We start from the raw sequence: 14,190 nt of genomic DNA on the forward strand, positions 1-14,190 counted from the left end.
GTCTGGCACCAAACATGTGTGTGCGTGTGTTTGTGGGAAAATGAGACAGGGAAAACGTATCGCTTCCTGATTACTATCTCATATAATCACGTGTTAACAGAGTAGCAGAGGCAGATAATGGAGAGAGAGCGCAGGGGAGGAGAGGGGGGGGGGAGCAGGGAGGGAGGGTTGTCGGTAGACACGGGGAGGCCGGTCCAAGTCTGAGAGCCACAGATTGATTGGAGAACCGCCCAATCGGAAGCCTCCTCAGGCCTGAGCCGCCGCAGTAGCCGGGCAGGATTGGAGGATGCTTCGGAGGCGAGATGCGCACACACGCACCGCCTTGGCTCGCTGGCCCTTTTGCTCACGTACTCGAGCAAGCACACACACACGCACACACACACACATGCACACAGCCGGGAGGAGAGGCAGAGTGTCGGCTCTCCGCGAGCCGTGCAGTCGAGCTGTGCTGTGGAGAGGACACCAGCGTTACTTTGCCTCTGAGGGAGGCGCGGAGGACAAGAGAGATGAGGAACAAAGTCAAAGTGGGGCATCTTTTTCTTTTTCGCCGTTGATCAGCGGCCACGCGGGTTCACGCGCACAGGTAAGATAAATAAGTAAGTTTGCGTGGAGATGTTATCCGTATTGGAGTGTTAAGTTTTGCCGGTGCACCTGTGCGTGGGACTGACCGCCTTTATCCCTGATGCGTCGTGGCTGACAGAGCTGGCAAATGGATAGGAGCCTCGTGCGCGCGGGAGCACGCGCGCGAGCTCGTTAACCCGCGAGTTTGGCCCTGTGCGCATTTTTTTGCAAATTGCGTCTCTTGAAATATTGCCACGGAGCAGGCGAGGCGTAAAGGACGAGGGGAGCGCGCACTTTTTACTCGCACTCAATTTCCCGGCGATTAAAGCAGCGGACGTGGCTCTCGCGCACCCGGGTTGTGGTTGCGCACGGCGCCCCGCTGGACACGTAACACCGTGGTTGGAGTTGGAGGTCTGTCCGAGGCGCTCCGATCCAGAGTGCCGCGCCGGCGCAGCCGGACGGACATTGAACGCGCACTGCGGGGAACAGGGGTCCACTGACTGCAGCCCGTGCGCGCCACAGCCTTTTCTGGGAGGAACACATACAGGCGCCTCAGTCATCCCAATGCTCTGACACCCGTGTGCGTGTGTGTGTGTGTGTGTGTGTGTGTGTGTGCGTGTGTGTGTGTGTGTGAAAAGATGCGTGAGCCAAATGCCAGATGCTTGGCTATCTCCGTTAATGTTGTATTTATTGGCTCCTGGTGAGCTGTGTGGCTGCCAATCCTCTGCATTTTTCATTTTTTTTTTTTTACGGATGATCACCTCTCTGATGTGTTTGTAAATGTTTATGGAAAAGATGGCAGGTGTTATGTGATTGGTGCTGCTGCTGTCGAGTGATACGTTTCCCATATTCCTATTTTCGAAATTGATTTAATGCAAACAACATGCAAATGTCACATGTGTGATGACAACCAGCCTGTTGGGGGAGAAGTTTTAACAAATGTGTCTTAGTTGGGGCCCGGGGGCTTAATATAGCAGTTCATATATTTAACATGCATGAATGATGAATGAACTCTGTTGATTATAATTTGTTGCTCCATACCGTCAGACATGACTAATGTTCACCCATTGCTTCGTTCCATTTCTAAATCGAAGAAATTCTGCAAAAAACCCACATTTCAGAAGCTTTTATCCAGTAAAGGTTGGCAATTTTACACATTAATCTTTGGGGATTGTGCAACAGAAGGACGTTGAATATGGTGTGGCTCGCACTAAATGCAGCAAACAGAAAAGGCCCCCTGCTGCGTCTTCCAAACCCTTCAGAGGTACTTTATTCCCACGTAGAAACCATTATTGCTCACTTTCCCCCCATTTGAGATGTGCGGGGCCGGACTTACTGCAGCAGCAGCGTGACGTAATGGCTCACCTTAACGTCGAATTTACCTTCACATTAAACATATGAAACCGCAACGCAGTATGCGATTGCTGTCGAGGCCTTTCAGACCTTCATCGCAAAATGGCACCAAAGAAGCCTGATAGTTGGAGCTTGGATTTGAGATTTTCCGCTCACACAATTGCTCTTTTTAATCGGGCAGGTCTGGGATTGCCTGTCAACATTAAAACAGAGCACTGGCTCGAAGTAATGCTTGTTTTTAAGGGACGGGCCTTCAAACAGCAAAAGATAAACAACAGCATCAGTTTGCAGAGAAAAAGCCCCACCTGGCTCATTGTGACCTGGATGTTGGATTTTCTGGATAACCAATCTAATATTTGATTGTCCATTGTGATAATTGACCTATTGTTAACTTTCCATTTCCTTCTTGTATCATGGGCAACTACATTTTCCAACTACACCACTCACCACCTGGCTGAAAGCAAGAGAAAGGCTCACCACCCTTTGATGGTCCTGGCTCTGTTTCTCCGGCCTGCGGCTGTTTCCTTGTTTGAAAAGGCCACCGAGCTAATTACTCAATTATTAACCTAACCGAGCACAAGCAACGCAGGGAAATGTCACTTTAACCCGCAAACATGGCTCCAGTGTTTGTACACCCAAACTGTGTGTGTGATGTCGACATCACAGTAACCGCATGAACCCCTGAAGAAGTTTCATGAAGTACGAACCATTACCGCTCACTGATGACGGTACCTGCAGCGCGGGCGGCCAGGTGCGACAACCATCAAATAATAATTGGCTACACATTTGCTCAATTGAAGATCACGCGGAAATAATTGTTAACTCACAGCTACGGTTTGGGGTTCTGAAGCAGTGGCACGAGATGTTGACCCTACGATCAACACTTTAGAACACGCTGGACTATTAAAACACAACATGGTGAATAACTGACACTCTCACACACACACACTCACCTATAGCAGGTCAGCAATCACATTCTTCTTTGGCTCTGGAGGTGGCTAAGAAAATAAAGCTGATGATCTCACAGGGGTTATTTTCCATCTTGCCTGGGGCTTGGTGACTCCTCCGGAGGTGTGAAGTGGAGAAACGCTTTAACAAATGGTAATCGATCGCAGTACGGTATTTTTGGAGGCTGATCCACACTTGGGATTAAATGCCAGGTCATATCTGCATCTGACGCTTGGATCTCTCTTTCAGAGGTAACATCAAGGAAGCACAACTCTAAGCACTAAGAGCACACACTTAGGTTCATTCAAGATGCTGCCAAACCAATCTCAAGAGCAAGATGCATCGAGGATTCGTGGCCCAGCGGAGAGAGAGAAACCTCCCCAGGTGGGCGCAGGGCGATTGGCCGCCGTCGTGTTTTCCATCACCTCGCCAGCAGACAGGAGGAGGAAGAGCGGGTTATTGTTCCAACGGCACGGTCGAAGGGCCGTTCAAAAGACGGATGGTGCTTTCGTCCGAACATCAGCCGACAGGGTCCTTCAGCGTCTCTGCCTGCCCACCAGGAGGCCCGACGGAGTGGGAATTACAGCTTTGAAAAGCCACCCGTCTCGTCAGTGACGCAATCCGCCTCCAAATCCACAACGTGATAAGTCCAAAAAAAAAATAATCCCTCCATTTGAACGGTGCAGTGTGATGTTTTTGTGCGGTTTACACGGATAAATAATGGATGAATTTTGACACGTCATTTCTTATCAGCCGCGTTTTCCCTTTTGGAAATGCGCACACAGCAGACGTCATCAACAGTACGAGTACGTAGGCTGGAAGTTGAAGAGAAGCCACTTGCTAATATACAGTATTTACTCACTGGTAGCAAACAGGTCTGGGAAGTCAGTTTGTTTGTTTGTTTGAGTTGTGATGATATTACTTCCAAACTGTGCGCGTACACATGAGGCGCCACTTTTTCACCATCCTTGTGAAAATTCAGTTTAATTTCAGATTTATTATTACAATCTAACTATCACATGTCTGATTGGAACTTTCGTCTATCTGCTTGTGTTGGAGAATTTACTCACTAAATGCCTCCTGAAAGAAAAAACGAAATGTGTCTTCCAACATCTCTTGGCTCTTTCGTATAAATTAATAAAGACTGCTGGGCCTTACTGTTTAAGACGTAAAAGATTCATGATATTGGCATTCAAGTCCAATTTCCTGATCCCACCGTGGCCGAGGCTGCCGGCTGATGCAGTGGTCTGTTTCCAAAGGATCAACAGTGTGGACCATATTTATCCAAAGAGAAATAATCAACAGATAGTCCGGCTGCTGACAGTATAACCCTTCAATCGGGGCGTTTCTTATATGAAGGTCTGTATACTAGCAGACCTTTTGGTTCATTTACATCCCTTGTTGAGCCTGATTTTATTGCATCGGCCAATCGCGTGGCAGGAGGTGGAAGGTCGTCGTCTCATCAGCTTGGCAGGTGTGGTCAAACGGCGGGATGCAGTTCATGCAGAGTGGGAGAATACCTTGGATGCATTCGGCTTCTCTTGCGTTGAGGAAAATTAAAGTCTTAAAGGAAAAGATCAAAACCAGGCTCAGTGAAAGCCAGAAAACATCAGGTTCTCGGCCTTTTCAACTCATCGTGTCTGGTTTGCTGTCACGTCGTCCTCTTTATTATTTATACTTTCGTACCCCGGCGTGGGACACGGAGCGGTCGGCCTCACGCTGACGTTATTGCACTCTGGCTTTCTTCGGTATGGGTGAAAGCAACATTAGAATGATTCATGTCCTGCTCTCGCCGTCAGTGACCAATGGGCAGCAAAGCGTTTCCTTGAAGAACACTCAGCACAGGGAGAGGAGGTCGGCGTTTAAACACATTTTAAGGATTTTGACCCAAGGAACCGAAAGGCAAAGTTCTCCCTAATTGGTCCATTTGAGTAGTTTGAAAGGTTTTTAATTCGTCATTAGCTTTCCTTATATCATGTTGAATTTGTTTTTTTTCATGCTTACATTCATCCCAAAACATGTCCATCTTGCCAAGTGGATGCTAATAAAATCAATTTGCACACTTCCAGAAGGGTAAATTCTTTTGGCGAGTGAAAAAACATCTTAATGTGATGCGCAGCACATTGCTGTGAGAAAACTGTGTTTCGACCGAGGGGGGCGTGGCTTTGGGTTTGAGTCCAAATGACATAAATCACACACGCTTGAACTCGATTGAAACATGTTAAATGAAAGTGAAAAAAGCGTGTGACGTGTAATGGGGAAAAAGAGTCACTTGATGACCAATCTGCTGCATGAATACGTCATGTTTGGGGGGGTCGGGTTCCCGTGTGCAAACGTTTGCTCAGAGACTTTCCCTTTTTTAAATAGCTCTTGCGGATGAACCGTCATTATGTAATCGCTGCCGCTTTCTGCCGGGATCCTGGGGGCTGCCTCACAGTCTTGTATTTTATTCTCCGCTGGAAAGCATCAGGGGTTCGGAGGTGGGGGGGGGGGGGGGTTTGCCTTCAGTCATGTTCGGGAGATTTTCAGCTTCTGTGTTTTATTCACCTGGGCGGATTCCTTCTTTTAGCGTCCCCCTATTGATTTACATTTTAAGCTTAAGGCATTTCACAGTCGCTTTTATGCTCGACTCTGAGAGAAGAGGAGAGGAGCTCGGAGGACTGTAGACGGGACTGGGATTCAATTTCAGGTGACGATGCAGTTTCCACTAGTTTCAAGCTAAAATGGAGGAAAGACCAAGTAACCCACCGAGTGCAACATATTTCAGGATGTGCAGGATGAAAATAAATCATCATCACAGTGCATAATATGACAAAGTGAAATGAAATTAGTTAGTGTTGCAGATACGGGCAATCGGCCTACAGAGCTGTGTGTAATCAATGCTATGATTTCACCGTGTTATTTTCATTAATATCTTGCCATTTGTTAAGTGCTCAAAAAGCTGGGCAGGAACAAGCTGGTAAAAAGGGAACCTCACAGATGTTCTATTTATTACTATCATAGATAAATATTCCAGTATCTTGTTTGTGGTATCGTTTCGGGTATCGTAGTATCGAAGTCAAAATGTTGGTATCGTGAAAACCCTAAATTTAGTTTTACTTGGAATGATCGTGTTCACGTTGTTCACATTCAACGTGTAGCTTTCAGTAGGAAATGGACCGACTGAAAAACCCTGCAGTACGGTGACAGAGAGATGGGGGGGGGGGGGGGGGTCAGAGGTTGATCATCAGAGCCATGATGCACTGCTGAAACACGAGTGAGCTCTGTGAGCCTGTCAGACTCGTCCACTTTTCACATGCAACGCCGGGGTGTTGAAATGTGAGAGAGATGTTAATTGGACCAGCACTTAGTGAGAGGGGGAGATCTGAGGTGGTGGATGAGAGGTGAGCCAAGGGGAAGGGGGGGGGCGGGGGTGTGTGTGTGTGTGTGTGTGTGTGCGTGTGTTTCACTGCCCGTCAAGAAGACCAAAACAGGGACTTGAATGTTTCATGAACAGTGGGAAGTCAAAGTTACCCTGAATAGATTCTTGTTTAAATTCCTGCGTGTGTCAGAATGAAAGCAGGAAAAGTGAAAATCTTTTTCCTTTCACACCTATTTTCCAAATTTGAGAGGAGAACGTAGACCTCGGCTTCTATTGGGCTGCATTCATGCGATGTCGCTGAAGGAAAATACTGCCCGCTCCCTGCTGTCAGTCAACACTGACTGCTTCCTTGCAGTGGTGCAAAAATGATGCACAATAAACAACAAATGATCAACAGTTGGAGCAAAGCATCTGCAGGAGTCCTGAGGCCGACGTGCATCGCGCTGATGGACCTCTGTCTGGATGTGGTGCGGCAGCGGCTGCTGTGGGAGAAGAGTAAAATCCTGGCGATGATGGTGATGATGATGATGGGAGTTGAAACGCTGTTTTTTGGCCAGCAGGTGGGGTCTGTCTGCTCCATCTTGGCATCACCGGCTGTACCGTCGGAGCTCAAGAATCCAGCCCTTAAAACGCGCGGGCAGATGGGACGCTTCCCGCCTTCCACCCAGCCCTCATTAGGCGTCCAAACAACATATAGCAGGGGTTGACGAGTGCAGAACATGTTTTCTAATTAGAAGAAAAAGATCTCCCCCTTCACGGGGATATTCCAGGTTGTTAAACTTGGCGTGTAAGCCATCAGAGGCGTCGCATTTCGGGGCAACCGCGCCTTTAAAGGGTAATCAAAGCCGAGGGTTGGGGCAGATGGTGTTTGGAGGGTGGTATACCGCAAGGACACGTTGCTGTTGACTTAGTGGGGAGAGGGGGGGGGGGGGGGTGACTGACACACCGCCCAGCCCACACGACTCGGTGGGAGTCATTACTGCAATGGGCCTAATTAGCCGCGGGCCATAATCTGTGTTTAAAAACCTGCTGCTTGTCGCGTTTGATTGCCCTCAAGTGTTGGGGAAAGATTGAAATGCAAGGTCGGAGCGTTTGTTTAGTCTCTGCTTTCGCGTGTTCTCTCACCAGGGAGAGAAAATAGATGCAAGCTTTTCCTCGAACATGTCATATTCTCAAGCTTCGGTTGAATAATTGCAGCGTCACTGTCGCCCTGCACTTCCTGGACTTTTCACAAAGAGCTGTTACTCTCCTCGTAGTGTAAAATTTAAAGGCCAATTTAATTTCCATCTGTTTTTTTTTTTTTTTTTCAAAGCTTACATTTAAGAAGTAACCCAGATAGATGTACTACCTGTAGCCTGATAACTAGACTACTCTCCACCTCATCACTTAAGGCAAGAGGAAAAAGAATGGATGCATATATATATATATATATATATATATATATATATATAGAACCACTGATCTAATACATATATATAGATATATGTATTAGATCAGTGGTTCTCAACTGGTTCTGGCTCCGGGACCCACCATCACCCCTTAATGACAAGCCGAGACCCAAATCGAGGAACATTCTCAACATCTCAAATGTATTCAAAATCAAGTTCATAAGCTGAAAATCATATTCAGGATGTTTAATTATCCTAAAAACCCAATGTCTCCCCCCATATCAGAATGGTTTTACCCAACCTGGCACACGCTGCTGAAAACATGGACGGACGAACCGGCAAAAAAAACCGAGACTCCGCTGCATTAAAAAAAGTCCTTTCAAAATAAAATCAATAATTCAAAATAAAAAATGTTTTTCCCATGCAAAGGCCTGCGACCCACTAAAAATGGGTTTGAGAATCACTGTATTAGATGATTTCAATGTGATGGCCATCTGTGATGTCTTTTATTCTCTCTTGCTCCGTTCAACCAAAGCCTCTTCGTTTGAAATTGGTCAACGCGAGACCACAATCTTGCAGGTGTTGGAATATGTGCTGAAAAAAAAATACCAATTTTGTGGAAAAGAATCCAATGGATACTATTTTAAGCAAATAGCACTGTGCTGGATTTGGGAAGGCGGAAGGTTAGGGGAGTTGTGAGCCGAATCTCAGGGTGTATTTCTGGCTCATCAGCTGCTTTCCAGGGGTGAAAAGCATTTATCACCTGCTCCAGCAGAGAAACGGAGATATTCCAGACAGTTTACAGCTATTTGTTGGCCGTGTGGACGAAGCCCAGTGTTCCATTGAGCTAATTTGACCAAAAATAACCACACGATGTCGAATCATGACATTTATCCCACACACTCTAAGCCAGAGCCGAGTGGAAACAGATTCCAAAGGGTGTTATTCCAGAAGAACAAACCGCCAACCAATTCATTCAGCCATAATCCCCGGTGCGTTTTGGTGTGAGATGTTACTGTGGGAACACTCCAGTCTGCTTGGCTGAACCCCTGAATTGTTTACTCCTCTTTGCAGCCTATTTGTTTCCTCCAGTGTTGTTGAACCTCAATGATGAGCCACACATACAGAGAGAGGGTTTCCCCGCTTGTGAGGATGATCCGACTAATCTGCTGTCCGTCACAGACAACCAGGCTTTTACTTTTAGATCAGGTGCATTTTTTTTTTTGTTGGACTAAAGGTATTTCATTTTAGTCAGCGATTAGTAAATGTGTAGATGCATTCAGTCCGAGTTGCAAGATATATGAGCTGCTTTTGTATTTGACCATTTCTATGGTCCTCAGGTGAAATAGAAATATGAGGAAAAAGCTACTCATGATCTTAATGACATATGCAATGCTATCAGAGTCGGAGTCAGATGAATTGAAAGGTATGCAGGTAAATGTCAGCCTGTGGTTCTAAAAAGATGTGGTTATGCACCTCCTCTCTCAGTCCTGGACTAATAAATGAACCTTTAAGACATCACCCCGCTGACATTCATTTACAAACGCTGGCCTTGGAAGATGTTACATAGCTGAAAAACACTTTTTTTTGTCAATTCTTATACTTCAGGCTAATCCTGAAACTCTAATGGGAGGTACTTCCATCCAAATGATGCAAAAATCCAATTTCCCCTCTTTGATTTATAACACGGCCCCGTAATGACAGACCTGCAACACTCAATGCTGCACTTCCTCAGCTCGCTGTCTGTGCCGTTGAGTCACCTGACCTTCCGCGTTGCCCGAGTCGCCTTCAGTCCACCGCGCGGCGCTCCCGTTGTCTCTCCTCGTTACTGAACCTTCAGCGCAGAGCAACGCGCCGGAGGCAACGGGCATATTATTAATGGGCTTAGACAAGGGGCCTGTGCACCTACCGCATCCATCGGTGCACAGGATGCTTTTGGGGCTGGCGCTCCACTCTGCAGGTTCACGCCAAGCACGAACAACAGAGAGGGAATAAATAAATCCATGGCGAGGCCTTGGGAGCGTTTCACAGCCTGACTCACTTTCCCTGTACCTTGGTGGTGTTTAGCTCAGCTTAGTGAAGTTCACAGCTGTAAATGGGACATGCTTCCCTCCATAGGTGAGCAGTGGCCCAAAACATCAGCTGCTAGCGGCCTGTTTTCTGCATCTCTCAACATCTACCCCCTTGCTGGTCTTCTTTATGCTTCCTCTTTCTGCCTCTTCAAGCGTCCCGTTTCCTGCGGGGGCCATAATGGTCCGGGTTACATGCGAGAGCGGCTGCCTGTAAACCAGATAAGGTTATTGTTGTTATTGTGGGTTTTTTTCTGTTTACATGAATAAATAAAGAGGCAGAGAGAAGAAGGAAAGATGCGTGCAAGGATCCCCGGGAAAATTCTCAAAGGGTGGTTGCAGGTGTTTTTCAGTAAATGTGCATTTATGGACACGTGATCAATTATGTAACCTTTCTAAAATATATTGAATACAAAACCTGAACAATGACCCGACAAACGATCCGGCAGCTCGCCAGTGGAAGTCATGAGGTACACTTGCATCTAATTAACATTTCCATAATTGATGAATAGTGTATTTCGAGAAAGTTGATGAATCATATTGTTAATTAAATGTAAAAACAAAGTCTGTAAAGATCTTTACTTCAAAACCCGTCTTTGAATTGTTTGATTTGAGCGCATGAAAGCAAAGGTGTGTGATTGATGACTGACTGCAACAACAATGACTATTAAATAGAATATATTCACTCTCCTGTTAATTATGTAAACTATATAAAAGATGATTTTATATCTATATTAAATAACGATGCATTTAATAAATTACTGTTTAAGAAACAATGTCACAGTTTTAAGCTTTCACATCAAACCACTGTTTCACAAATCATTGGATAAAACAACGCCGCTTATTAATTAACAAACACAAGATAGAAACAGAATTGCATTGCATGCATCCTGCCAAAAACCTCTGTGTCTGGCGCTGTGCACAACACATCCTGTTAAACACTGCATTTTATTAAACATGCCAGGGGCAGAAGGCCACGCAAAACAATATCGTCATCGTAAAAAACGGAGCAATTATTTCCAGCGACGGCGCCAGATGGTGTTGATTTCATGGCTCCGTGAAACCTTTTTTTTTTTTTTTGTTCTTCAATAGAAAAAGTGCAATAATCACACGGGGAAGAGAGACCCAGCAGGTGGAATCCCTCATTCTGTCACACTCGGGTACACCCGGCTCCGTAAGAAGATCGTCTAGATCGCCGAGTGCGGTGCAACGTTATTGAATGGTACTGAACAAGGAAGATGCAGAACATAAACTATAACCTTAAAAACAGAGCTGGGGAGGTGGGATTTGGGCCACGCTCTACCTGCGCAGGTGAGAATCTTCATGGCAGATTACGCGTGTTTAGTATTTATCCTCAAGCGCTTTAATCCAACTTCCCCCTCAGCTGTCGGCAGGTATTACCTCACTCAACATCACCTACGACCATGGCGGAGCTGCCTAATTTGCATGTAGAGATGATTCAAACATGGGGATTAGTCAGAGGTTCTAAGCACATCTTAATCCATATATGCAAAACATATTTATATTTATCAAAAAATAGTGTGTGCCAGTCATAAGTTGCATTAAATGTCTCGCTTCAGCACTTTGCTGTAATGTTGTCGAATGCATTGTGGGAGATAGAGAGCAGCGGCCTTTGAAGTCTTGTCAGCTCTTATATCCCATTTAATATGTTTGTCCGCTCGATAATCCCTCTCAAAGCTGCTATTCTACTGCAGATCTCTGAATGTTTGGACCAGCTCTCGTGCTTTAATCCTTCTCTTGTTTTTATTATCATTTATGGGAAAGTAACAAAACTTTTGTTTGCTGTATCTCACTCGCTGATGCATGCAGTTGTCATTGGTTTGGAAGGATTCCCCATCTTTGTGACAAATTTGTTGGGATTACTGCCGAGCACTTGGGGGCCATTTTGTTTCATCCATAGTCCAAGAGTTGCAGACATTTACATTTAGCTGCGGCTTTTATCCAAAGTGACTTGTCAATAAGTGCATTCAATCAAGAGAGGCTACAGACCCAGAACAACAAGGACCACACAAGTACAATTTCCTCAAGAAGTGCTATAAGTGGGCGTCATTGTAAGCGCTAACAAAGTGCTAGCTAGTGCAGTGTGTGTTTTTAGCTTTCTGCTGTCGTGACTTCATCGCGTGGCTCGTTCCACCATTGAGGAACCAGAGGAGCAAACAGTGGGGGTTTTGTTGGGTGTTCACCACACAGCCCCTTACTGTCCGCATCAGACGGGCCTTCAATTAACGCCAACACAAACCCATCCGCATCGACGGGAAGTTTTTGACATCACACAGTAGGCCATCTCAGAACATCAAGGTCAAATTCTTAGGAGAGCTGTGAGTACCAATTTCATGCTCCAGCAGCACTTAAATAATGTATCCTAACTTCAAAATCCATCCCAAGACTAGATGAGTCTCCATAAATCTCCTCTTTAAAGACCACATGCAGGTGTAATGCACATCCTTGTCAGAGGATTAGCAGAGCTTTACTGGAAAACCCAGTCAGAAATTTAAGAAACCTTGCAGTTATTATTTTACTGCTTCAATGTCATCGGCAATATACAGTTTTGATGTAAAAAAAGTTTCCCTTTTGTTTTTCCCCCGTTCCGCTGCCTCTTAATAATTCCTCTCCGCCTTTCTTCTGAGGGGCTTGATGTCTCTTCTTATCATAGTAAATGTATTTCTTCCCGCCGCACTTGTTATTCACCGCGGCGCGGAACGCGGTGAGCCTCAAAGTGAGCCTCGGCGGTGATAAAACACTCGGAATCAAACCCTCCTCCGATGTTCTTTGCGAACGCCGTCTTCCTCGCGGCCCCCCGCTCCGCTCCGCAACTTTGACCTCACAGCGCGGCGTCGCTCACCTCAAGGCGCGCCGCCACCTCTTAGCAGGACCCCCACCTCCTCGAGTCTCAACTAGTGTGGGTGTGTCATCTGCGTAATGACAAAAAACAGTTCATTGTCGCCTGTTGGTGTGTCACAGTAGACCCGTTTGATTCTCAATTTAACGGGAGGGAATTAGTGGACATTTAGCTTCTAGCATCCATCAAATGAATCTCTAACTGTGACTTTCTCCTCCTCCTCTTCTCTCTTGCAGGACACCCAGGATGGATTAACCTCTGCACTCGGTAGACCTTCCCAGAAGTTCACGTCCATTTGCGCAGCCTCTCACAGCATTGGGAAATGACACGATGTAAATGTCTCTCGGCCGTTTTTCTCTTCATTAAACCTTTCGGCTTTGGGCCATGAGCCTGAGGGGATCTACCCGGAGCGCTACTTCCCTGGTTTGGATTTAGAATTCTCCTCTGCCGGGAGCGGTGGCCGGCGGGAGCAGGGGGGACTTCACCCCTTCGGAGCACGGGGATAACTTTACAAGAGCACGCGCCACCATGAGGATGTCGGCCACCTCCTGCCTCTGTCCCTTCCTGGTGTGCCTCTGTTTCATCCAGAGGTGCTGCGGGGCGAGCCACCACGTCTCCGCCAAAGTGCCCTCCAAGAACCAGACCAAAGTGGCCACCGGGGAGACGGAGGTGCACCACAGGCCGAAGCGGGGCTGGATCTGGAATCAGTTCTTTGTTTTAGAAGAACACTTGGGACCAGAGGCGCAGTACGTGGGGAAGGTAGGCACCTGTCTTTTGAATGGCTTGCTTGGCTTCCTCTGGCACCTCTTGTATGTTGAGAAATGGGCCACGTCAGGACCAGGCTGTTCCCTTGAGGTCGATTGCCGTCGTCGTGTGCACATTTCTTTGTGGAAATTCTGTTTGGAGGTCAGACTGAGTTCCTCCCATGATTATGTGTCATGAAATGTTTGATTTTTCTATTATTAGGGAGTGGCTCTTAGCGCTCTCTCACCTATTATGAGCAGATGCAGTCTGCTATCTCTTAAATTTGCTCTCTCTCTCTCTGTGGGAATTGAACCCAGATTTGATCTGAAATGAACCACTGCGGTAAATTGGACACTTCTACAATGAGGGCCATAGTAATCCAGGGCCCCTCACTGCTAGAACTTTCCATGACGTCCCTGCCAGATGCAAAGACACTGGTGGGTATTCTCTCTGCTTTGCGCTTGTAGGGTACAGCTTGGTGGTGACTCTTCTGTCAGGCCCACAATAAGCCAACGGGAGCTGGTTAAGTCATCTGCTTGCAGATTGCCTGCCCTTATCTCCTGAAATGTTAAAATGTGTTTCTCCGCTGCGGTGATCATTATTCTAGGCACTCGGGCACAGACTAATCCCCTCAACTGCACTCCGAAACGAGAAGCAGAATGAGAAAGGCACAACGCCCCTCTGACTGCATATTGGTCTGCATTTCAACAACGGGTGCCATTTGAAGGGAAAATGAGAGAAAAGAGGGATGACACGCTTGGAAAAATGGGCAGAAATGAGAAAAAAACACCCACATCAACTTCTCTTTGCCTTACTGTTTATTGAAAAAAAAAGTGCAGTTTTAATCACAACTCTCCCCGCGAAGCAGGGAAGAAATGTTATTTACTGTTTTAGCTGATATTATTT

At 46.4% G+C, this 14,190-nt stretch overlaps 1 protein-coding gene across 2 annotated transcripts in view; it reads left to right on the forward strand.

Annotated features, from left to right (window-relative positions):
* The first annotated feature begins 345 nt into the window (after positions 1 to 345).
* LOC119198687 (cadherin-18) overlaps positions 346 to 14,190 on the forward strand; it is a 55,226-nt gene continuing 41,381 nt past the window's right edge. Inside the window, exons 1-2 of one of the 2 annotated variants that reach the window (XM_037456121.2) lie at positions 346 to 596; positions 12,777 to 13,299. In XM_037456121.2, coding sequence (XP_037312018.1) covers positions 13,069 to 13,299 — 231 coding nt within the window. In that variant the 5' untranslated portion in view covers positions 346 to 596; positions 12,777 to 13,068. The remainder of the gene's footprint in view (positions 597 to 12,776; positions 13,300 to 14,190) is intronic. The other variant, XM_037456120.2, reaches the window with a different exon arrangement.

The sequence above is a fragment of the Pungitius pungitius genome, chromosome 19, assembly GCF_949316345.1.
Source record: "Pungitius pungitius chromosome 19, fPunPun2.1, whole genome shotgun sequence".
NCBI classification, from domain to species: Eukaryota; Metazoa; Chordata; class Actinopteri; order Perciformes; family Gasterosteidae; genus Pungitius; species Pungitius pungitius.